General features: G+C 53.2%; 1 protein-coding gene across 1 annotated transcript; it reads left to right on the top strand.

Annotated features, from left to right (window-relative positions):
• Positions 1–1,560: 1,560 nt before the first annotated feature.
• Positions 1,561–24,015, top strand: BTBD2 (BTB domain containing 2). Its single transcript, XM_043912755.1, has 9 exons — positions 1,561–1,972; positions 15,036–15,155; positions 18,209–18,365; positions 19,354–19,459; positions 19,544–19,741; positions 22,025–22,217; positions 22,328–22,415; positions 22,655–22,801; positions 23,047–24,015. The coding sequence occupies exons 1-9, from the start codon at positions 1,590–1,592 to the stop codon at positions 23,206–23,208; spliced, it is 1,554 nt and encodes a 517-aa protein (XP_043768690.1). The 5' UTR covers positions 1,561–1,589; the 3' UTR covers positions 23,209–24,015.
• Positions 24,016–25,282: the final 1,267 nt, after the last annotated feature.

The raw sequence follows: 25,282 nt of genomic DNA, 5'->3' as shown, positions 1-25,282 counted from the left end.
GCAGAGACTGGACGCTGAGGCGGAATTTCTTGCCTATGGCTCTCTTGGGTGTCCAAGGGCCACAACCCACAGGCAGAAGTCCCTTCTCCACGGGGGAGACCAGGCTCTAGACCCGTGGGGGTCTCCCAGTCACGTTTTAGATGCTAAATTGTCACAGGTGTTACTGAAGTTCTGTGTTCAGGTAGGGTCTGGGGGAAACACCCTTATGCCTCCCTCTCTACCCAGCCCCTGCCTTCTGGGATATTAAACAGGGTACCCACCCCCCCACTCCCCATTCATCTTCCTGACTCCTGAGTCACTGGTCAGCCTCCCTTCCTTTAGGAAGGCCTCCAGGTTGCCCCTGTACCCCTGAAGTCATACCTTCTGTTACATTCCTCAGGCTGCATCTCCAGGTTGTGACCCCCAGGTTGCTCAAGAGACCCTGTTTTATGCCCTCCTAGCTGCCTGTGCCTCTTCTTCAAGGCATTAGGGCACTCTGACATTGTGGGTGCAGTTAGCTGTTTGTGGGTTGCAGCTCTGTGGACACCAGGCACCTGAGACCTGGCTCAGAGGAGGGACCTGTATCTCTGTTGATTCTGGGATGCACAGCCCTCCGCTGCATTCAGTGCTCCCCCCACTGTGGGGTCCCCTCAGCTGACCACCTGGGTTTGGGGCTAGGGCTTGGGGCTAAGGTCTGGGGTCCCAACTACGGGGTCTGGACTCTGGAGTTGGGTCTGCATTTGTGTTTTGGGGTTCATGGGTCAGAGATTGGGATCTGGGGTTTAGGGACTGGAGTTGGGGTCTGAGTTCTGGCGTCCCGGGTCTGGAATCTCAGGTCTGGAGTTGGGATCCAGAGCTTGGGTTCTGAGGCCCAGGATGTAGAAGTGGGATTATGGGGACTGGGGTCTGAGGTCTGCAGCCCCTGAAGTTGAGGATCTAGGATCTGGGCTGGTGATTCCAAATCTGAGGTCAGGGTTTTGAGGTTTGAGGTCTGGGGTCACAATTTCTGGATCTGGGACACAGAGTCTGAAGTAAGGGGTCTGGGTTTAGTACCTGGGTTCTGAGGTCCAGGATCTGGGATCTGGGGTCTGAGGTACAGGATCTAGAATCCCGGCTCTGGGATCTGAGGTTAAGGACCTGGAATCTGGAGGTCCAGTGTCTGAGATAACAGATCTATAACCCGGGGCCGGGGTCTGAGGTACAGGATCTAGAACTCGGGGTTGGGGATCTGAGGTAACAGATCTAGAACCGGGGGTCCAGCGTCTGAGGTAACAGATCTAGAACCTGGGGTTGGGGGTCTGAGGTACAGGATTTAGAGTCTGGGGTCGGGGTCCCAGGTCTGAAGTACGAGATCTAGCACGTGGGGGGGTCCCATGTCTGAGGTCGGGGCTCTGGGGTCTAGGCCCAGGGTCTGAGGTACGAAGTCGCCATCAGCCTCTGCTTGCCCCCGCCCCGCCCCCTCCCTCTTCCCTCCCTCTCCCCTCCTCTCCTCTCCCCTCCTCTCCTCTCCCCTCCCCTCCTCTCCCCTCCGTCCCCCATCTCCTCGCTCCTCCCCTCTCCTCCAGCTCCTCCCCCGCCCGGCCCGCCCCGCCGGGCGCCGCACCGACAAGATGGCGGCGGGTGGGAGCGGCGGGCGCGCGTCGTGCCCGCCGGGGGTCGGCCCGGGCGCGGGGGGCGGCCCCGGGCCCAGCGCCAACGCCGCCCCGGCCCCCGGCAACGCGGCCGCCGCCGCCGCCTCCCCGGCCCCCGCTGTCCCCGGGCCGCCCCCGCCGGTGTCGGTGTCGGGGCCGGGCGCGCAGGCCGCGGCGGGCGGGGAGCGGGCGGCCGAGGAGCCGGGGGCGGCGGCGCTGCTCCGCGAGCCCGTCTACAACTGGCAGGCCACCAAGCCCACGGTGAAGGAGCGCTTCGCCTTTCTCTTCAACAACGAGGTGCTCTGCGACGTGCACTTCCTGGTGGGCAAGGGCCTCGGCGCGCAGCGCATCCCGGCGCACAGGTGGGCCGCCGTCCGCGACCGCCGCCCGACCCGGGACCGGGTTAGCACCGAGGCCCGCCCCCCGGGACTCCGTCATCCCCCAAGACGCCGCCGCTTCCCGGGACCCGGTTATCCCGGGACCGGACCCCTACCCCCACTCCCTCCCCAGGATTCAGTCATTCCTGGGATCCCGCTCCCCGCCTGCCCCCAGGAAAACCGCCAGCCCCGGGGACCCAGCACCCGCCATTCCTGGAACCCTTGCTGTCCTGGGGACCTGCCTCCCTCACCGCCCCGGGGCCCCAGCACCCTTAAGGCCCTGTGATCCTGCCAGGCCTCCGTCCAGCCTGGACTTCCAGATATTAGCCATGGTTCGCTCCTGCGACCCCTGCCCCTCCACCCTCATCGGAGTCTCCTGGCTGGCTGATTCCTGACCCTGCACCCATGGCCGAAATCTCCCAGGTCCGCTGACCTCTTTCACTTGCTGCATCTCTGACCCTCCAACCTCTGCCAGGCTTTCCAGGCCTGCAGACCCCAGCCTGGCCAGCTGCAGGACGTCCAGAGACCCCATCTCCTTCCGCCTCCTCCATCGGGCCCCAGCGACCTCCTCCCCCAAGTGCCCCCTCCTTCTGTGGCTGGGACCCCCCCAGAGCCCCGCTAGACTCCCACCTCGTGAACCCCAGACCCTCATAACCCCCGTTCCCTGACTCCATACATCCCAGGTCTCCTCTTGAATGGGGTTTTCCTTGGTGCAGGCCCACACCTCTGCCAGTCTCAGGGGTGCAGCCTGCAGACTCCTGGGTGGGGCGGGGCTGTATCAGAGACCACCCTGCCCACTGCTTGCTGGGGGATGCTGGGAGGGTTCTGTTGCGGGAGGGGGCTGGAGAGTCCCCAACCCGCTGTGAGCGTTTGTCTTCACCATTGTGACGTGTGGCTTTTACTTGGCCTGTGTCTTCGAGATTCTTCTCTCTGGCCCTTTCTTGGTTATTTATGTGCAACTGGGACTAGATTCCTGTCCGAGGAAGGTTCTATGCTCGTGAGGGGGTCCCCAGGACCTCCTGGAGCTTGTCCCTGCCCTAACCTTCTCGCCTCCCCTGCGAAGTCTCCCTAGGGGGCTGGTTGCCTTCTGACACAGGAGCCCCCAGCCTCGCTCATGCCTTTCTTGTTTCATATTCCTGCTCTGTGGATCCTCTTGGTGGAAAGTTCTAGTTCCTTTTCTTTTCAGCCTTTGGGTTGTTATTTCATTTGCATTGTGAAATGTTACCTGCCACGATCAGGAGCATGAGTGACCCTGGGTCTCCTGGGGCTCAGTTTCCCTCCACCCCATGACCTGCGACCAACCATTAGACACTTCCTTCCTGGGGCCATTGGGAGGGTGGCCCCTGTGACCAACCCTGGGACTAACCAGGTCCTTATCACAGTGCCTGGGCTCATCCTCCATACAGGCTGGCCTCACAGGCTGGTGGGGACGTAACCCAGTGCTCCAGGAAACACTCCAGAGCATTGCTGCTGGAGCTCAGACAGGAGTGGGGAGAATTCCTCACAGCATGCGCCCAGCTCCAGGCTGGACCTCACCCCCGCCTCCCTCCCAGATGGGCTGCATTAAGGGACTGGCTTGTAAGGAGCAGATTGGAACCCCATCTTGGGGAAACCCAGCAGATGCCTCTTTAGCCAAGTGGTCAAGTTGATGGTCCTGGAGGTGTCTGCACCCCCAGCAGGAAATACTCCTCCCCCTGGTGTACTCCACCCCCAGCCCTGAGTCCCAGTGTCGTGGGTTGATGGTGGCCCCCAAGTTGTGTCCAAGTCCCAGTGCCCAGAACCCATGAACGGGACCTTATTCCTTATTGGGAAAAGGGTCTTGGCAGATGTGATTAAGAGTTTCAAGAAGAGATCATCCTGGATAATCTGAACAGCACTAAATCCAACAAGTGTCTGTGTGAGAAACACGGAGAAGAGGGACCGGGCAGAGACTGGAGGGACATGGCCACAAGCCACAGTCTGCCTGGGGGCCCCAGGAGCTGAGAAGGGCAGAGCCTTGCAGGGACCATGGCCCTGATCTTGTACCTGCAGCCTCCAGAACATGAGATTCTCTCAAGTCACCCAATTTGCAGGAATTTGTTAGAGGAGTCCCAGGAAACCAGTCCACCTGGAGAAAATAACCAGATAAACCCAGTGGGGCATGCCTCAGGACCAAGACACCGTAGGGTCCACAGGACGATCCTGGGAGGAGCCCGAGGACACAAATAAATGCCACGTGGGATCCAGAAACAGGGCCTGGGGCGGGAAGGGCGTTAGTGCAGAGCTGGTGACTGCTGAACCGGACCTGAGCTTGCTTCACAAAGCAGACTGAGGGCAGGGCTCGTGCTAACTTCCAGAAAGGCTGTGGGGTCTGCACCCACCATTTCCCAGGATCCAGGCTTGTGGTGATCTCGGGCTGGGGCTCAGAATGGCGTGGACTCTGGGTTAAGGGTGACCTGGTGCATGGGACGCAGGAGGCTTTCCTTTGGCATGTGTAATGGCAGAGGAGCCAGCTCTGGCCAAGACAAGCTCAGGCCTCATTCAGAGTCTCTGCCTCCCACCCCCACCCCCTCTCCACTGTACTACTTTTTCATAGCTCTTTTTCCTTCTAACTTCTGTGATGGCTGTCCTTGGCTTGCCGTGAGCAGTGTCTTGCTGCTCTCCCTCCTGCCAAGCCCAGGAAAATGCTGGCACCCTCGGTGCTCAGGAAATCCATCAGTCCAGTGTCTGTACTCAGAGGGCTCCCTCTGAGGAGGTACTGAGCATCTTCAGGGTAGCACTGTACAATTTGGTGGCCCACATTAATATCTAAAATACCTTTATGCACATATCACTGGAGATTTAGGAGCACAGAGATGTCCCCAAAGTACAGCAGTCTCTGTGTGTGCTTAGCTAAATAGCATGTTTTTTGGTGACTGTGGCTTTATGGTGGATTTTGACAACTGCTGTGGCTGTTCTTCCCAGTTTTGCTCAAGACTTTTTGTGAAGGCTTTTTCAGCTCGTCTCACACATTTAGCTGTTCCAGGATCAATTACCCATCTGTCCATCTCTTCCTCCTGTCCATCCCTTGCTCAATCCAACAGTCTCTTAAACGGTGCTAACAAAAGACATCTCTCCCCGTGGAATTTACTTTCTAGCACAGTACCAGCAAATTTTTGTAAAGAGCCAGACAGTAAGTAGTCTCAGTAGGCCACATGGTCTGTGTCCCAACTGCTTAATTCTGCTGTAGCAGTGTGAACACAAGACAGAAATGAATGTGCATGGCTGTGTGCCAATAAAACTTTATTTTCAAAAACAACTGGTGGGCTGGATTGGGTCCAAGGGCTGTATTTGACCAGTCTCTAGCTCAGTGGTTCCCTATAATCTTTAGAATCAGTTTGTCAAATGCTAAAGAAATGACTGGAGGAGTTTGTCTTAGCAAAGATACCAGGTTGGGAGAGCTGACAGTTTAGAATACAAAGTATGGGCACATATTGTCTCTTCATTTATGCAGGGTGCTTTTGTGTTTCCTTAGGGAAGTTTTGTAGTTTTATGTTTTGTTTTGTTGTGTTTTTTGGCCACACTGCCAGATTGTGGGATTTAGTTTCCCCTCTAGGGATTGAACCCAGGCCCCCTCGACAGTGACAGTATGGAATCCTAACTACTGGACCATCAGGGAATTCCCAGTTTTATAGTTCCTTCATTTAGGTCTTGCACATTTATTGCTAGGTGGTTTTTTTTGTTGTTGTTTGTTGTTTTTTCTCTGTTGTGAATAATTTCTCCATTACATATTTCTTAGCTGGTTCTTGCTGGGAAGCTGTAGGTCTTGCACATTTATTTTTATCCACTGGAATGATTTCTTTCTGAATCCTCTTTGGTGTTAATAGCTGTTTCTAGGATTCTATGGTCCAGTGCTGTCCAGTAGACTTTTCTGTGATGATGGGAATGTTCTAGATCTGTCCTCTCCAGTCCTAGCCACTAGTCACACATGGCTACTGAGCACTTGAAATGTGGCCCTCACAACTGAGGAACCAAATCTTTTGTTTTCTTAGTCACACGACATGGCTCGAAGCATCTTAGTTCCCTGACCAGTGATTGAACCTTTGACCTCAGCAGTGAAAGCGTAGAGTCCTAACCACTGGACTGCCAGGGAATTCCCAAACTGAATCTTTTTCTTTTTCTTTCTTTAAATCTATTTATTTTTGGCTGCCCTGGGTCTTCGTTGCTGTGTGGGCTTTTCTCTAGTTGCAACGAGCGGGGGCTACTCTCTAGTTGCAGTGGCTTCTCGTGTTGTGGAACACAGCCTCTCGTTTTGCCGTTTGTAGAAATCTCACATAATTAGAATGACAGAATGTGTAGGCTTTGGTCTGGCGTCTTTCATTCAGTGTCCTGTTTGTGAGATCCATCCACATCCTTGTATCGACAGCTCATCTCTTTTTATTGCCAGAGTAATTCATCTTACTGCTGAATCCCATTGCATGGATGGACCACACGTTGTCCATTCACCAGTCATATGGGTTATACAGGCATACAGGTTAAACGGGTTATTTCTAGCTTTTCATTATAAGGAATAATACTGCCATGAGCAGTCAACATTTGTGCAGAAGTCTGCATATGGAAGTACTGTTTCTTTTCTCTTGGGTAAATACCTGAGGGTCAAATGTTGGAACTGCAAGGTAACATTTACATGTGACATTTTAAGAAACCTCCAAACTGGTTTCCAAAGTGGCTTCCCCATTCCCCACCCCCATGATGCCCGAGGACTCAGTAATGTTTTTGGCCTCATAGGTGAGTTGGGAAATGTTCCCTCCTCCTCTCCTTTCTAGAAGAATATGCAGAAGGTTGGTGTTAATTTCTTCTGGGAATGGACTTTTCCTTGTGGGGAGATTTTTTTCTTTTTTCTTTTTTGGCTGCACTGTGGGGCTTGTGGGATCTTAGTTCCCTAGCCAGTGATCGAACCTGTGCCCCCTAACAGTGGAAGCTCAGAGTCTTAGCCACCGGACCACTGGGGAATTCCCTGTGGGAAGATATTTTTTTTCAATTGGTTGTGTTGGGTCTTCGTTGCTGCATGAGGGCTTTCTCTAGTTGTGGTGAGCAGGGGCTGTTCTTTGTTGCGGTGTGTGGGCCTCTCATTACAGTGGCTTCTCGTTGCAGAGCACAGGCTCTAGACACGTGGGCTCAGTAGTTGCAGCCCATGGTCTTTAGTTGCTCCATGGCATGTGGGATCTTTCTAGATCAGAGATTGAACCTGTGTCTCCTACACTGACAGGCAGATTCTTATCCCCCGTACTACCAAGGAAGTGACAGAAGATTTTTAGTGACTAGTTCACTTGTTATTTGTTTGTTTAGATTTTTCTGTCTTCAGTGAGTGTTGGTAGTTTGTCTTTACAGGAAGTCATCCATTTCCTCTAAGTTGTCTTTGTTTGTTGACATAAAATTGTTTCAAAGTTCTTTTACTACGGATAGTTTTCAATCCTGATTTGGTAACTTGTGTCTTTTTTCTTGATCAGTCTAGCTAAAGTTCTAGCTGTGGTTTAAATTTTTTTTTCCCCCCAAAGAGTGACCTTTTGGTTTCATTGATTTATCTCTATTTTCCTATTCCCAGCTTCATTAATTCCTGCTCCCACTTTTACTATCTTCTTTGTTCTTTGGGCTTGATTTGCTCTTTCTTTTCTAGATTGTTGAGATGGAAGATTACCTTGCTGATTTTATTTTTTATTAATTTTTGGTCACTGTATGTGTGGCTTGTGAGATCTTCGTTCCCTGACCAGGGATAGAACCTGGACCCCAGCAGTGAAAGTGCCAAGTCCTAACCACTGGACCGCCAGGGAATTCCCAGAAGCTTAGGTTGCTGGTTTTAGATCTTTATTTAATGCATACATAATGTTTACCCCAAGCAGTGTTTTAGCTGCATTCCTTACACTCTGATGTGCTGTGTGCATTTTTGTTCCAGTCAAGATCTTTTCTAATTCCCCTTGTGTTCCTTCCCTGACCCATGGGTTACTTAGAAGTGTTGTTTCATTTCCAAATATTTGGGGATTTCTCAGAGGTCTTTCTGTTATTGGTGTATAATTTAATTCCTCTGTTTGGAGAACAAGCTTTGACTTCTTTCAGTGCCTGTAAGTGTATTTGTTTGACTTTCTACCTGGTCTGTCCTGGAGAATATTCCTTGAGTATGCATTCTGCCATCACCGGGCCGAGGGTTTTGTTTGGGGAGTTTAAGAAATCTTTATTTATTTGACTGTGTCAGGTCTTGTTTGCAGCATGCGGAATCTCTAGTTGTGGCGTGCAGGCTCTGTAGTTGTAACATGTGCACTCAGTTTCCCCATGGCCTGTGGGATCCTAGTTCCCTGACCAGGGATCCAAGCTGAGTCCCCTACACTGGAAGGTGGATTCTTAACCCCTGGATCACTGGGGAAACCCCTGGGCTGAGGGTTTCCTAAAGGTATGTTGGTGGTGGTGTTCAGTCTAGCTGTTTGTCAGTTGTGAAGAGGGAGATGTTGAAACCTCCAGTGGAAACTGTTGGATTGTCTCTCCTGCCTCTTTATGCTGAGTTTCTCTCTGTGTGGTTTGGGACTCAGTTGTGTGTTTGTTTGCGCTGTTACGTATTCCTGTGTACTGAGCCTCTGTTCGTAGGAAACGTCCATTTTCCAGTAACATTCCCTGTCTTCACATCTGTCTTGTCTGATATCGGGGCAACCACTCCAGCTCACTGGTGCTTTCTGTCTGCAGGATATGTCTTTCCTCATCTTTCTCCTTTCACCCGCTTCGTGTGTTTAATGTAAAACTTCCGAGCCTGTGATGTCAGTCTGTCCCATCTCTGGTGACGTGAGCCTTGGCCACGGGGCAGGTTTCTCCACGGGGATGTCCCTGCTGTCCCCCCGTCATCACCCTTCCCTCCTGAGGGGTGCTCTGTACAGACATCCCCTTTCCCCCCCTCCTCTGCCAGCTGGTGGAGTATCTCTGGATGGTGGTTCTAGCTGGAAAGAGTTGTTTACTCTGGCATCTGCCATGTGGTGATTTCCTGTTTCCGTAACTCCTTCCCCATTTATTAACTGGGATTCTGAAGGGAAAAGCTGTCCCTTCTCCCTTGCTCACACACCTCCTCCATTATATATTTATTTCATCATTGACTCACAGTTGTTTATCCTGTGGGTCATTGTCCAGTAGGAGCATTACTGTCCCAGCTTTGGCCATTGGAAGTCCTTATAGTTGGCTCAATTCCTTTTAACATTGGCCTGTCATATTGGGAGAATGTCTTTATTTCTTGGCCCCACAGGATACCCCAAGCTCATTTCATCCTTCGCCTCCCTCAGCCCAGGAATCAGCCATTTCTCCTTTTAGTGGAAAATGGTATTTAGAAACCAAGATACAGGTGCTGGGTGTGCTCACTGCTGCTGGGGTGTTGTTGTTTAGAGACCTTCTTAGCAGATAGAGCGAGGAAATATACCAACACACACAACCTCTATTTCTGTGTCTGTCTCCATCCGTCCATCTAGTCTGTCCATCTGTCCATCCATTCACCCACCTAAAAGCCACGAGATCAACTTGAGTCCCTCTGACTCTGGCTCAGCCTTGGAGAGTTCAACCCAGCCTCCCTTCCCCTCACCTGTAACTCTCTCCAGTTCTGAGAACCTGGCTCTCATTCTGCACATGTCTGCTTAGTGGCACAATATGTGTAGTTATAGAGCTGCTTTCCCTCTCCTGTGAAAAATACTTTCTCTGCATGAAGCACAGTATTTGTATATAGTTCTTTTGGCCTTTAACCTGTTTCCCAAAGCTGCTTAGCTGGTCTTTCTTCCCTGTCCCTTCAGGGTAGTATGTCATTCTTTCTTTCTTTTTAATTTTTAAGTTGTAAAATACATATACCATAAATTCACCCTTTTAACCATTTTCAAGTGTACAGCTTGGTGGTACTAAGCATGTTCATGTTGTTTGCAGCCTCCCGCACCAGAACGCTGTCCCCGTGAAGCACTGACCCCCCACTGCCTTCCCCAGCCCCTGGCCCCACCATCTTCTCCCTGTCTCTGTGGATCTGACTCCTTTAGGGACCTGTGAGTCGAACCAAACTCTGTGTTCTTCTGTGTCTGGCTTCTCTCACTGAGAATCACATTCTCAACATCTGTTCGTGTTGTAACATGAGTCCAAATCTCCTTCTTAAGGTAACTAACACTCCTTGCGTGGACGGACCACTTAGTATGGATGATGTGCTCATTGCTCATCTGTCATCTGTTGATGGACATTGGGTCGCTTCCGTCTTCAGGAGTCCGTGGATCATGACACGCTGAATACACATGCGCGGGTTTCGTGCGGACGCGTGTGTTCACTTCTCTCAGGCACATAACCTGGGGGTGGCACTGCCGGGTCAGACAGGAACTTCACGTTTCGCCCCCTGGTGAACCACTGGCCTGTCCACCGCAGCTACACACCTCATGCCCCCCGCCCCTGTCACCCTGCATGAGGACTCTGATTTCTCCACATCCGCAGCAGCTCTCGTCATTGTCTAGGTTTTTTATTTTAGCTGGTGGTCCAAGGGGTAAGGTCATGTCTCATGGTGGGCTTTTTTTTAAACTGATGCTTTTGCTTTCATGCTGCATTTCCATCATACTTTCTCATTAATTTTTATCTTCCAGAGGCTTTTGACTCTTACCACTGTAAGTGCGTGCATGCTTGTGTCTGACTCTTTTCAACTCTGTGGACTGTAATGCACCAGGCTCCTCTGTCCATGGAATTTCCCAGGCAAGAATACTGGAGTGGCTCGTGGTGGGTTTTTTTTTTTTTAATTTATTTGGCTGCATCAGATCTTAGTTGCAGCACTCAGGATCTTCGTTGCCTCATGTGGGATTTTTCCTTGTGTTGCATGGAATTCTAGTTATGGTGCATGGGGTCACTAGTTATGGCACGTGGGCTTAGTTGCCCTGGGGCTTGTCAGTTTAGTTCAGTTGCTCAGTCGTGTCCGACTCTTTGCAACCCCATGAACTGTACACACCAGGCTTCCTTGTCCATCACCAACTCCTGGAGCTTGCTCAAATTCATGTGTGTCGAGTCACTGATGACATCCAACCATGTCATCCTATGTCGTCCCCTTCTCCTTCTGCCTTCAACCTTTCCCAGAATCAGGATCTTTTCAAATGAGTCCTTTCTTCACATCAGGTGGCCAAAGTATTGGAGCTTCAGCTTCAGCATCAGTCCTTCCAATGAATATTCAGAACAGATTTCCTTTAGGATTGACTGGTTTGATCTTGTTGTCCAAGGGACTCTCAAGAGTCTTCACCACCACCACAGTTCAAAAGCATCAATTCTTAAGCGCTCAGCTTTCTTAATGGTGTAACTCTCACATTCATACATGACTGCTGGAAAAAACCATAGCTTTGACTAGATGGACCTTTGTCAGCAAACTAATATCTCTGCTTTTTAATATGCTGTCTAGGTTTGTCATAGATTTTCTTCCAAGGAGCAAGCATTTTTTAATTTCATGGCTGTAGTCACCGTCATCTGCAGTGATTTTGGAGCCCCCCAAAATAAAATCTGTCACTCTTTGTATTGTTTCCCCATCTATTTGCCATAAAGTGATGGGAATAGATGCTGTGATCTTCATTTTTTGACTGTTGAGTTTTAAAGCCAGCTTTTTCACTGTGTTCTTTCACCTTCATCAAGGGGCTTTTTTTAGTTTCTCTTCACTTTCTGCCATAACGGTGGTGTCATCTGCATATCTGAGGTTATTGCTATTTCTTCTGGCAGTCTTGATTCCAGTTTGTGCTTCATCTAGCCCAGCATTTTATATGATGTACTATGCATATAAGTTAAATAAGCAAGGTGACAATATACAACCTTGACATACTCCTTTCAATTTGGAACCAGTCGGTTGTTCCATGTCCGGTTCTAAGTGTTGCTTCTTGACCTGCATACAGATTTCTCAGGAGACAGGTATGGTGGTCTGCTAGTCCCGTCTCTTTAAGAATTTTCCACAATTTGTTGTGATCCACACAGTCAAAGGCTTTAGTGTAGTCAATGAAGCAGATGTTTTTCTGTAGTTCTCTTGCTTTTTCTATGATCCAAAAGATGTTGGCAATTTGATCCCTGGTTCCTCTGCCTTTTCTAAAACCAGTTTGAACGCCTGGAAGTTCTTGACTCACATAGTGTTGAAGCCTTGCTTGGAGAATTTTGAGCATTACTTTGCTAGCCTGTGAGATGAGTGCAATTGTGTGGTAGTTTAAACATTCTTTGGCATTGCCTTTCTTTGAGATTGGAATGAAAACTGACCTTTTCCAGTCCTGTGGCCACTGCTGAGGTTTCCAAATTTGCTGGTCTCTTGAGTGCAACACTTTCACAGCATCCTCTTTTAGGATTTGAAATAGTTCAGCTGGAATTCCATCACCTCCACTAGCTTTGTTCGTAGTGATGCTTCCTAAGGCCCACTTGACTTCACACTCCAGGATGTCTGGCTCTAGGTGAGTGATCACACCATCGTGGTTATCTGGATCACTAAGATTGTTTTTGTATAGTTCTTCTGTGTATTCTTGCCACCTCGTCTTAATATCTTCTGCTTCTGTGAGTTCCATACTGTTTCTGTCCTTTTTTGTGCCCGTCTTTGCATGAAATGTTCCCTTGGTATCTCTGATTTTCTTGAGGAGATCTCTGGTCTTTCCCATTCTGTTGTTTTCCTCTATTTCTTTGCACTGATCACTGACTGAGGAAGGCTTTCTTGTCTCCTTGCTATTCTTTGGAACTCTGCATTCAGATGGATATATCTTTCCTTTTCTCCTTTGCCTTTCACTTCTCTTCTTTTCTCAGCTATTTGTAGGGCCTCCTCAGGTAACCATTTTGCCTTTTTGCATTTCTTCTTCTTGGGGATGGTTTTGATCACCACCTCCTGTACGGTGTCATGAACCTCCGTCCATAGTTCTTTAGACACTCTATCAGATCTAATCCCTTGAATCTATTTGTCACTTCCACTGTATAATCATAAGGGATTTGATTTAGGTTATACCTGAATGGTCTATGGTTTTCCTACTTTCTTCAATTTAAGTCTGAATTTTCCAGTAAGGAGTTCAGGATCTGAGACACAGCTCCTGGCCTTGTTTTTGCTGACTGTATAGAGCTTCTCCATGTGGGATGGATCAAACCTGCATCCCCTGCATTGGAGGGTGGATCCTTAACCACTGGACTGCCAGGGAAGTCCCCTCATGGTGGTTTTGATTTGCCATGTTCATCATCATGGTTTTGAGGGTGGATGGAGAAGTGGGGTAGGAGACTCCTGGCAGGAGGCCAGTGAGGGGCCTGGTGGGCAGGGCTGCAGGGGGAGATGATCAGACTTCCCTGGACCCAGTTGCTGTGCCAGGCCTGAAGTTTGTCACCTTGTCCACCGGGAACACTGAGGACAAGTATAGCCCACCATCCTGGGCCCTGCACAGACACACCAGGCCCGGTTGGGCTGCCTCTTAATGTCCTGCCAATGAATCGTCAGGGAAGGTTTTCCCCATAGGAGATCAAGATGCTCTGTTGAATCTAGAAGAAAGGAGGAACAAGAAAGCATTGCATATATGGATTGTGTGTGGGGCTGGGGACCCGGATGTCACGGTGAATGAGCGGGGCTCCAAGGACACGACAGGGCTGGCAGCTGAACAGGGCATGAGCATCCTGGGGTGGCCAGATGGTGGAGCAAACCACATCAGTTATCCTCTCTTGGAATCCAGAAGTCTACGATGGGGTGTGGCAGGGCTGTGCTCCCTCCAGAGGCTCCTCCAGCTTCTGGGGCCCCAGCCGTCCTGGGCTTGTGGATGCTTCTTCTCAGTCTCTGCCTCCCTCATCATGTGACCTCTCCTTGGTGTCTTCTTATAAGCCATTGTGTCAGGGTCCAGCCTGGATGAGAGTAACCTGGGCTTAGCAAGTGATATCCGCAAAGACCCTGTTTCCAGATGAGGTTTCCAGACGAGGTCCCATCCTGACGTTCCAAGGGGATGTGACTTTGGGGACACTCCTTTCATCCACTATATTCAGCTTCTCACCTGGCCCCCATCTCTGGCCTGGCCCTTGGGGTGCTGTTAAGCCCTGGGCAGGACTGGGGGCCAGACCAGAGCCTGGCAGAGCTGGGAGCACACATCCACGATGGAGGAGTGGGTAGGAGCGGGGGTGGATGGGCTTCTCCTTTCAGGGAGTGAGGGATGCCTGGGTGGGGTTTGCTGGGAGCTGTGGGTAGGGTCACTGGGCAGAGAGAGGCTGGGGAGTGGGCTGTCACTGCTGAGTCCAGAGGTTTTGCATGGGGGTGGGTGCTCGGATCTCTGCATGGGTCACGGTAGGACCCAGGGAGCAAGTGTGATGCAGGCATGGTGGCTTGCAGACCCAGAGAATAGGGCTTTGCAGGGGGCTGGCCTCTTTGCCGGAGGCTGTCATGGGGCAGGCCTGGGGACCCTGAGTACACAACTGGTGGAACCTGGAGGACCCCAAGGCCACTCACATCCTAATGCTCCCTTGGCCTCGACACCCTTCCCCACAGACTCAGCACGGTTCTAATGTTCCCTCCAGGCCTTCCTTGGCAGCCTGACCCTGGGGGATGTGTGTAGAGCAGTGGAGTAAGTAAGTGAATGAATGAGTGAGGAGGTAAATGAGTGGTTGAGCAATAGTTGAACAAGTGAATAAATGAATGAGCGAATTGAGGGAGTGAAGTGGTTGAGTGAATGAGGGAATGAGTGGTTGAGCGAATGAGGGAACGAGTGGTTGAATGAATCACTGAGTGAACGAGTGAGTGAATGAACGATGAGTGAGTGAATGAATGATGGGGGAGTGAATGAGTTGGGGGGTGCCTGAGCTGCCTGTGGCGTGTGGAACTGGCAGGAAGCTGTCGTCCATGCAGCCCCAGGGAGATGATTTTGCGTCTGTGCCCTCTGTCACTGTTGATCCACAGGAGCTAACTTCTCAGTCCTCAGGGACTTCCTTCTGGAAAGATCTAGGGCAGGATGCTCTGGGCAGGGTGTTAATGCTGCGGGGATGCTCGCCATCCACATCCCAGGGCCCCAAGAGACCCCAGGCTCAGGCAGTTGGGGACTGGTTGGCCTCGCAGAGGGTAACCAGGTCTTCTCTGATTCTCTAGGTTCGTGCTGGCTGTGGGCAGCGCTGTCTTTGATGCCATGTTCAACGGGGGAATGGCCACCACGTCCACCGAGATCGAGCTGCCCGATGTGGAGCCGGCTGCCTTCCTGGCGCTACTCAAGTAAGACCTTCCAGGTCCTTCCCACCCAGAGGTGGGACAGACACACCTGGTGGTTAATAAATAGAGCCCTGGGGACATTGCCTCTGGAGCCCCAGAAGCGACCCCCTCGAGATTTCTAGAACTCAATTCAGTGAGGGGTGGGCTCTGGACATCCCCCACCCATTTTCGTATTTTGCATTTTTTGTGTCAAAATGTATTTCACATACTGTTCAACTCACCTTTGAAAGTGTACGGTGTACTATTAGTGGCATTTAGTTTTTCCACAGAGCATGCAGCCACAGCCTCTTAATTCCAGAACAGTCCATCCCCAGAACCGCACCCTTCCCAGCCCCTGACCACCAGGAACCCACTCTGTGTGTCTGTGGATCAGCCTGTTCTGGACGTTTCCCGTCAGTGGAATCATACCCTGTGTGTCCTGTGTCTGCTTCTCTCACTGAGCATTGTGGTTTCAGGTTCACCCACATGTTGGTGAATCTCCCAGTTTTCATTCCTTGTACTCAGAGTTTTTAAAGAAATAGACTAAAGTAAGAATTTTTAATTCGACCTATATTTTTTCTTTCCGAGTTTCATTTTTTTTTCTCAAGGACTTTAAAACAAATCTAGTGATTTGGGGTGGGGGTGCTACACACAGACTGCAGGAAGCCGTGGAGGCAGCACCACCAGGCCGGCAAGCTCCGTGGACTAGATGTGTAGCTTGAAGGTTATCCTACACGGTCAAACAGCTTTTCAAACACGGAGTTTACTTTTTGGCCTTTTTTGTTGTTGTTGGCCTCAGGACATGGGGGACCTTAGTAGTTCCCTGACCAGGGGTCAAACCTGGGTCCTCAGCAGTGGAAATGCAGAATCCTAACCACTGGATGGCCAGGGAAGTTCTTTTCCCTTCTGATTATAAAAATGGCATTGATTCACAGAAAGAGAGAGGGAGGGAGAGAAAGAGAAAAGAAAAAGTGGAAGAAAATGGAGTGAACCGGTCCCCACTCTGAGCACCATGGACAAGGCCTTGACTGGCCGGTCCCGTTCATATCCAGTCTCATCTGTGTTGTGTACTCCCAGCCCCCGGCCCCAACCGTGTCATCTTCTCCCCTCTGGTATCCACAGTTACCCTTGGATGTAAATCAGTTCCTGTTAGCTCCCTCTAACCACGCTGAATTCTGCGGGCTGATCACAAACAACACTTGGTGGAATAATCTCACTTCTCTGTCTTTAGGCAGCTTTTCAAACCAGGGGCCACAGGCTGCCTGCAAGAGAGGGCAGGGGGTGCTGCTTCCATTGCTGCCTGCTGATCCTGCAGAAGTGGCCTGGAAGAATCTGTAAACTGTAGGCAGGGCTGAGTGCCAAGAAAAACTTATTTACAAACCAGGTGGTAAAATCACAGTGAGCTGTCACTTCACACCCACCAGGATGGCTATTATCAATATTAAACAAACAAGTTGTTTTGAGGACATGGAGAACTGGGGGCCTTGATGCACTTCTGGGGGAATGTGAAATGGGGCAGCCACTGTGGAAACAGTCTGGAGGATCCTCAGAATCTAAACATAGAGTCACCATATGCTCAGGCAATCCTACTCTGGGTACAGATCAAAAAGAAGGGAATGCAGGGACTTGAAGAGAGATTTGCACACCCACATTCACAGTAGTGTGATTCACAACAGCCAGAAGGTGGAAACACCCCAGCTGTCCATGAACTTAGGGATGAATAAGGTGTGATCCATCCACATGCTAGAGTATTACTCAGCCTTCAAAAGGATTCTGACACTTGCTTCAACATGGATGGACCTTGAGGACATGATGCTCAGTGAAATAAGCCAGATGCAAAAGGACAAGTACCGTCTGATTCCACTAACAGGAGGTCCTAGAGGAGTCAGATCCAGAGACAGGAAGTGGATGGTGGGGCCAGGGGCTGGTGGAGGGGACAGGGAGTCAGTGTTTCGTAGGGACAGAATTTCAGTTTGGAAAGTTGAGAAAGTTCTGGAGATGGATAGTAGGGATGAAGGCACAATGATATGAATGTACCTAATGCTACTGATGGTCAAAATGGTAAATTTTATGTACATATTACCATCATTTTTAAAAATTAAAATGTCTATTTTAAAAAAAAGACAAAAAAAGTGACAGATTGCAGTTAGCCAAACCCTCCCTTTAGTCTAAACTTGGTGAGACATGGGGTGAAAGGCTGTTCTGTCTCATCTCCATCTCTGTCTGTCTCTCTCTATATATTTTTTCTGTTTCTCTTTCCATCTCTGGGTTTTGACGGCCATAGCTGTTCCCCTGAGAGGGTGGACACTACCTCCATTGGTATGTGAGGGGCTTACCCATCTTCTCCCACATGTCCTGGTCTGTTCCATTACAAGGTCCCCCTCAGCACTGCTGACACTGATGGTCACTCTGTCCCTGACCCCGCCAGATCCCTGCTGCTGCTGTGTAGGCTTCCAGTGCATTCTGGGGGTGCTGAGTGCCAGGAGGGGGGCACCTTCCAGGAACTTGCTCTTCGGGCTGTTCCCGGTTGGGCTGGGCTTCCACCCTTGCTCTCTTCTGCTCCCGCTGTGTGCCTGTGGACGGACACTCGGGTGGTTTCCTGTGTATTGTGCTGCTGTGAACACGCATCATTTCTCCTGCACGCCCAGGGCTGCCCTGAGGTGCTCCCACCAGATGGCCAAGGGCTGCTTTCTCACTGTCTCCCGGTGGTTTTGTAATCGACCCCACTTCTGAGCCACACAGAGAGTTGGCCTGAGGGCAGGTGGTCACCACGGCCGCCAGCTGGCACTTCTGGTCCCATCAGTGGTTGAGCTTGAGCTGGCTGTGGCTGGGCCCGAGGGTGGTTCAGAGGGTCATGGCGCCGGGCACATCCCATGCTGCCCACAGAAGAGCCTGCTGTGTGGACACGTTCTGTGGGTAACGTGGGGGTACTTGAGCTGTTTCTTTTCCCTGGTAACTGCCTTTGAGGGGTCGAGTCCACAGGTCAGAGGGCAACTGGTGCTGCTTTGGATGGTTCCTTGGGCCGGTCTGGAGGGTGAGGGCAGGGAGGCTGTCCTCACACCCCCCTCCACCCCCAGGTTTCTCTACTCAGACGAAGTTCAGATTGGGCCCGAGACGGTCATGACCACGCTGTACACCGCCAAGAAGTATGCGGTGCCTGCTCTTGAGGCCCACTGCGTGGAGTTCCTGAAAAAGAACCTGCGGGCTGACAACGCGTTCATGCTGCTGACGCAGGTGCGGGGCTGGGATGCAGGGGGCGAGGATGTCAGGGAGGGGAAGGCGTGGGACCTGCTGGGGCACAGGTGCTGAGTCTGGGCAGCAATACAGGTGGGTGAGGACGACGCCGGGGCAGGAGAGATCGGGTTGGTGCATTTCTGAGTTTTAGGTGTCTGCTAAATCTTGTGGAGGGATAAGTTCCTCCCTCACTGTACCCTGCACCCTGCGGGTGAGTTTCCCTGGTTACTCTTGTGCTTCTGTGGACGTTTTGGTGCCCTTGTGCAGGGTTCAGGTGTGGGGAGAAAGGTGTTCCGTTACTAGGTTTTTTAGAGGGGCACGTTTGAGGCTGTCTGGTCCCACTGACTGCGGCGGGGCTGGACCACTGAGAGGCCGGCTGGGATGGGGCAGCACCCAGGTGTAGTTGTGGCTCTGTGACCCCTCACCGCCGTGGTATCTGGGCCCCGGCACATCTGCTGAGTTGCTCTCGAGTGCTAGAGCCTGGGCTGTCATGTAGGGACTGTTCCCAACCATTTCCTGAGAGCTGCAGCCACGTGGGGCGTCCTGGCCTCCTAGCCCAGCCCCAGGCAGCGCACAGTGCATAGGGGTGTGGGTTCGGGCTGCCCCACAGCTTCCCGGGCAGAAAGGAACCAGAATCTTCTCTGTCCCTGGGCCCCACTCTGTGCGTGAGTTCTTATATCAGGGGCACAGTTCTGCCATGTCCTGTGGGTCCTCCTCGGCCCTCTCCCCAAGGCTCCTGCCTGACCTGGGGAGGACTGGGCCCACCTCCAGCCTGAACCTCTCAGTACCCTGACTTTTGAGGTTCAAGCCTGCCCTCCCACCGCCCCCGCCCCCAGGCAGTGGTTACTGTGATTCTGGGACCCTGGAAGAAGATGATCTCTGGGCTGCTGCTCGGCTACCAGGACTTGAAATCCATGCCCATGTGGAGCCAGGGTTCATGTGGCTGGGTGTTGACCTGCTCTTCTCTTACTGCCCTCCCACTCTCCAGGCCAGACTTTTTGATGAACCACAGCTTGCCAGCCTATGTCTGGAGAACATTGACAAGAACACGGCTGATGCCATCACAGCTGAGGGCTTCACAGACATCGACCTAGGTGAGGCACACTGGTCGCCGCCCAGGGCCCATCAGAGCTCATCCCCGAGGTGGGGCCGCGCCCACTGACAGCCCTTCCCCGCAGACACACTGGTGGCGGTGCTGGAGCGGGACACGCTGGGCATCCGTGAGGTGCGCCTGTTCACAGCTGTCGTCCGTTGGTCCGAGGCTGAATGTCAGCGGCAGCAGCTGCAGGTGACGCCCGAGAACAAGCGGAAGGTTTTGGGCAAGGCACTGGCCCTCATCCGCTTCCCACTGATGACCATTGAGGAGTTTGCTGCAGGTAACAGGGGCACCAAGGAGGACTGTGACCCCAAGTGTGAGTCATGTGACCCTAAGCTGGGCCACAGTGGGTCAGGCGCTGGCCCTGTCCATGTGAGAACCTGGACTGGGCTCGAGAACCTGATGTTGGAGTGACCCCCAGAGGCCAACCATACTGAGTCCCCACATCTCAGGTGTCCACACGCGTGTTGTCTTGAGTGTTGCAGGCCCCCAACGGGGGTTCACGTCTGGGGGATGGGCTGTGGCGTCCGGGTCCTCCATGAGCCTGTGAAGGGCTGAGAAGTGTCTGGGGCTGTGCTGCAGGGCTCGGGTTGGGACTCAGGCCCAGGCGGGGTTGGCCCTGACCCTGCCTCCCGCCCCATGGGGACCCTGCAATCCTTTGGGCCGTGTGGCAGTAGCTGCCAACTTGGCACCCTCCCCCTGGGAGGCTGGGTCTCCCCTTTGGGTCATTTTCGTGGCTGATGCCAACCTTGGTCCTGGAGCCAGCCTGGCCTGGGAGGTTCTGGGTGGAGCTGTAGCCCACAGCAGGTGCACCACGTCCTATCTCTCCCAGGTCCATGCTGCTCCTGTTCCCGCCCTGGTTCAGGGTCACCAGATTTAACAACGACAGCAAACAGATCGTTTTTCAGTGTGAGTGTCTGCCATGCAGCGGCGGGGAGACACTACTTCTATGGGTCAGCTCTCTGTGATCTGAATTTGACTTGACCAGGTGACCCGTGTTTTATCTGGCAGTCCCTGGTGGCATGGCAGAACTTGGGTACAGCCTCAGAGGCTGTCTCTGGTACTCTGGGGCTCACTTATGCATCAAATACTTAGCACTTCCTCATACCAGACCCTGGCAGCACCACAGTGATGTGACTGTCAGTAGTTGCAGCACATAGGTTTTCTAGTTGTGGAGCTCAGACTTGGTTGCCCTTTGGCGTGTGTAACTTAATTCCCTGACCAGGGATTGAACCAGAGTCCCCTGCATTGCATGGTAGGTTCTTAACCACTGGTCTGCTAGGGAAGTCCCACCCCTATCTTGATGATCACGGATGTCACAAACATTGCCCAGTGTTCCCTGGGGAGCTGGGACCTCCAGGTGAGAGCCCTGAGCTGTCCCAACCTAAGACACCTATGTGAGCCTTGCAGGAATCCCTCTTTCTCCAGCCCTGCTTGTCACACTGAAACAGTTCTTCTCCTGGTCCCTCAGCCCACCTGGTTGCCAAAGCCCCCCAGGGTCTCAGGTCTCCTGGAAGCACCACCCTCCAGCCTTCCTTGGCCCCCTCGCCCCTCCTCCCATGAGGGTCCCTGGGCTGGAGCACCCACCCCCCACATGCAAGCTCCTGGGGATGTGTGCCAGACCTGGGCCTTGTCCTTCTACTATGGGCGGGACCTGTGGGGCTTTGGCTCTTTGTCACTCAACTGTGTTTTGGAGAATTTTCCTGCCTGTTCTATTCCCCTTGAAAATATAGGAAAGTAGAAGGTTGGGAAAAAGTCCCCCAAAGACTACCCTAGCTGAGTGTGTCAGGACTGAGGTCAGAGGTGTTTTTCTTTTTGTTTTCTGTGCAGAGATTTAAAGAGTGATTCTTGTCTGTGTTCAGTTTTGTATCTTATGTGCTCCACGGACATCTCTCCCCTGTTGCTGCAATCTGCGCAAGTGGGGCTACCGGGTCTGTGAGCCAGGCCATGGCTGACCTGCCCCAGAAACGAGCTCAGAGCTGGTGAATGAGCGATTGCTGTAAAGGAGGGCAGTGGTCTAGGCCTGTTGCAGACACCTTGTCTTGCCACAGGTGGTGGGCAGGGGCGGGTGTAATCCTCCCACCCACTGTGGCCCAGGAGACCCCAGCACCCTGGTCTTCCCCACCAGAAGCTCCTCTGAGCTCTTGGGTTGCTGCATCTAGGCTCCCACATCCACACTTTTCCAGCTCCAGGCTGTCTTGGGGCCAGCACCCCCACATCTGTAGGTGCCTGGGGCGGACAGGCAGGGGGCATGAGCTCTGTGGACCCGTGGTGTTCCCCTAGGTGGTCCCTGAGGAGGTCAGGAGACCTGAGGAGCTGAAAGGGATTTTGCCCAGTTAGCCAGCAAATTGGAGCATTGGCCCCATGTCAACCTGGGACCGTTCCCCAAACGCTCTTGGAAGGGCCATTTCCCCCTCATTAACACCCCCGCCCCCAGCCCGGCGGCTGCTTGGACCCACGACAATTTCCAGAGAAGAGAGACTGCGTCTTATGCCTTGCCTTCTGGTGTCTTTGTGCGCTCATGGTTTGCCCCGTCCTTCCCATCTCGCTCCTGTGCCCACAGGGCCCGCGCAGTCGGGGATCCTGGTGGACCGTGAGGTGGTCAGCCTCTTCCTGCACTTCACCGTCAACCCCAAGCCGCGCGTGGACTTCATCGACCGGCCGCGCTGCTGCCTCCGTGGGAAGGAATGCAGCATCAACCGCTTCCAGCAGGTGGAGAGCCGCTGGGGCTACAGCGGCACTAGCGACCGCATCAGGTGGGCGGGGCAGGTCACGGGGGCGGGGCCTGGTTGGGGCCTCCCCGTGGGGAGGGGCGGGGCCTGGTTGGTCGAGGTCACTCAGCATCTCCTTCCTTCCATCCCCTCAGGTTCTCGGTCAACAAACGCATCTTCGTGGTCGGCTTCGGGCTCTACGGCTCTATCCATGGGCCCACAGATTACCAAGTGAACATCCAGGTCCTGCCCCCACCTCTGGGCCCTGCCCCTCCAGATCACCCCTTCCTCCTGTCTCCCCTTCTTCACATCCCACCCCTCTCCCCTAGCCAAGGGGGGACCCAGGACCATGCCTCTCTACCCCCACCATTGGCCGCCTCCTTTAGGGTTAGCTCAGCCCTCGGGTCCAGGCTCCGTGGGATCCCGTGGGTGGGCACCATGTTGGGGGTGCTGGGGTGAGCTGGCCCGGCTCTGGTTCTTAGATCATCCACACGGACAGTAACACGGTCCTGGGCCAGAACGACACGGGCTTCAGCTGTGACGGCTCTGCCAGCACCTTCAGAGTCATGTTCAAGGAGCCGGTGGAGGTGCTGCCCAATGTCAACTACACGGCCTGCGCCACGCTCAAGGTGCGCCTGACCCCACCCCTGATCCCAGAAACCTACCCAGGACTCCAGCCCTGATCCTGACCCCCAGCCCAGACTCAGGGTGTCAGAGCCCCACCCAGGACCTCGCCTCCCAGTTACTGCCCACCTTTGAGGATGTGAGGCTGGGAGGGCACAACCTTGTGTCCTCCTTTGGAGGACACGGGGCAGGCCCTGAGCTGTGATCTCATGCAGCACACCCTTGCTGACCCGCCGGGTCCTCCCCACAGGGCCCGGACTCCCACTATGGCACCAAGGGCCTGCGCAAGGTGACCCACGAGTCACCCACGACGGGGGCCAAGACCTGCTTCACCTTCTGCTATGCGGCTGGGAACAACAATGGCACGTCGGTGGAGGATGGCCAGATTCCAGAAGTCATCTTCTACACCTAAGCCACTGGCCCGGCGCCCCCAGCCCAGGCAGGCCACCTGGCCCCACTGCTGTGCCTGCCGCCCACGCCACTGCCCCTCACAGGGCCAGGAGGGCTCCTCTCTGCGTGCGGTGAGCTGGCTGCCTATTCCAAGGTGATGGAGGGGTGGTTGGGGCGGCAGAGACAATCCCTCAGGACTTGGGGGGCAGGGCCCTGAGCAGAGGGTCTGCCCGCCCACCACCCCTGCAGCCCCACTCAGGGTTGGTGTAGGGTGTTGCCTCCTGTTTGTTTCAGCTGCACATGGCAGTGCGTCCTGAATTCCTGTTTCTCTGGTAGGAGAGCGCGTGCGAGGCCCTGGTTGGCATGGGGGGCTTGTGTGCCTCTGCTCTGTTCACTGGGGAGGCTCAGGGCCCCCAACCTGCCCGAGGATGAGGGCTCAAGCCCTCTCAAGGTCCTGCAGGCCGGCTTCCTGCCAGGCCCAGGCCCTGCCCCTGGGCCCAGTAAAGGACCGTCTGTGTCCAGCCTCCCTGGATGCCCCTCCCCGCCCCTGCAGCTGTGGACACAGGCGGCAGACCGGGTCTGCCTGGGAGGGGCAGTGTTGCGGGCCAGCCATGGTGGCCATGTCCCTGCTGGCCCACCTGCCCACCCTGTAGCCCCACTCCCAGCCCCCAGCAAGTATTCTGCCCAAGGTGCTGGAGGGTGCAGCCCCCACCCCACCCCACCCCCATGCTTCCATCTGGAGCCTGTGTCCTCCCCGAAGCCATGGAAGGTGTGTCTGCACACCATACCCCAAATGTTTTTTTTTTAAATAAAGGAAAGAAACGTATAAGCCCTGAGACATGTGCTGCTTCCGGTGCAGTGGGGTCCTGGTGGAGCCAGACTTCTCACCTTCAGCACATCCAGATCACACGGGGCTTGCCCTGGGCTCCTCCTGGAGCAGCCAAAAGTGTCGGGAGCCCCCCCCCACCGCCTGAACCGGGAATCTTGTCGGCTCCCTGGACCCAGGGATGCAACCCAGAATGGCCCTGCTGGCTCTGCCCAGGGGGGTGTCCTGCTTCCACAACCCACCCTGGCCCCTCCTATCCAGTGAGGACTCTTGGGGATGACCTGGACCCAGGACCAGGCTGGCTGCAGAGACTCTGAGCCCCTAAGCTCCAGCCCTTGGGCTCTACGTCACCTCCTGAGACCTGCCACACTGCAGGCGGACCCCAAATGAGGGGTCCATGGGGCGGGGGACCAGGCCTCCCACTGTAGCCCCCAGAGCAGCCTGTCCCGGGGCCACTACAGTTCAAGGAGGCGCCTCAGGACAGGAGGACAGATGGTGTCAGCCTGGGGCACCCGCAGGGTGTGGGCATGCAGGAGTAAAGGCTGGGCAACAAGCTGGTGGGCTCATTAGAAGGGGCCCCGAGATGGCTGTGCCCCACTCCCAGGGCGTGCGGCCATTCAGGGTCACAGTGAGCTGCTGTGACCGTCTCTTGCCAATGGAACATGTGACCTATCCTCTGGAGGAAAACAGCAGTACAAGCTTCCAGCATCATCACAGGGTGCTACAGCAAGGCACAGATTACAAAGCAAGAGAGAAAACAGAAACAGATCTACATGTACTTCAGAAGCTGGAGTTACCAACGTTCCTTGACATAATAAAGGCCATATATGACAAGTCCAGAGCTCATACCATACTCAGTGGTGAGAAGCTGAGAGCATTTCCTCTAAGATGAGGAATAAGACAAGGATTCCCACTCTTGCCCACTCTTATTCAACAAGGTTTTGGAAGTCCTAGCCACAGCAATCAGAGAAGAAGAAAGGGATCCATACTGGAAAAGAGGAAGTAAAAGTGTCACTATTTGCAGATAACAAGCACTATACATACATTACCAGAAAACTATTAGAGCTCATGAATGAATTTGCAGGATACAAAATTAATATACAGAAAGCTGTTGCATTTCTGTAACAATGAAATATCAGAAATTAAGGAAACAATCCCATTTACCACTGCACCAAAGACAAAATACCTAGGAATAAACCTACCTAAGGAAGCAAAGACCTGTAGGCCAAAAACAACGAGATCCTGATAAAAGAAAATGAACACAGAAACA

The sequence above is a fragment of the Cervus elaphus genome, chromosome 9, assembly GCF_910594005.1.
Source record: "Cervus elaphus chromosome 9, mCerEla1.1, whole genome shotgun sequence".
NCBI lineage: Eukaryota > Metazoa > Chordata > Mammalia > Artiodactyla > Cervidae > Cervus > Cervus elaphus.
The sequence above is the reverse complement of the archived record's forward strand: the minus strand, read 5'-3'. Positions and strand labels throughout refer to the sequence as shown.

Bases quoted from the DNA above. Each gene is read 5' to 3' on its own strand.
- BTBD2 (XM_043912755.1), top strand. From the start codon at position 1,590: ATGGCGGCGGGTGGGAGCGGCGGGCGCGCGTCGTGCCCGCCGGGGGTC. The intron at 22,218-22,327 runs GTGGGCGGGGCA...CCATCCCCTCAG, and splicing joins GGCACTAGCGACCGCATCAG to GTTCTCGGTCAACAAACGCA. The intron at 22,416-22,654 runs GTCCTGCCCCCA...TCTGGTTCTTAG, and splicing joins ATTACCAAGTGAACATCCAG to ATCATCCACACGGACAGTAA.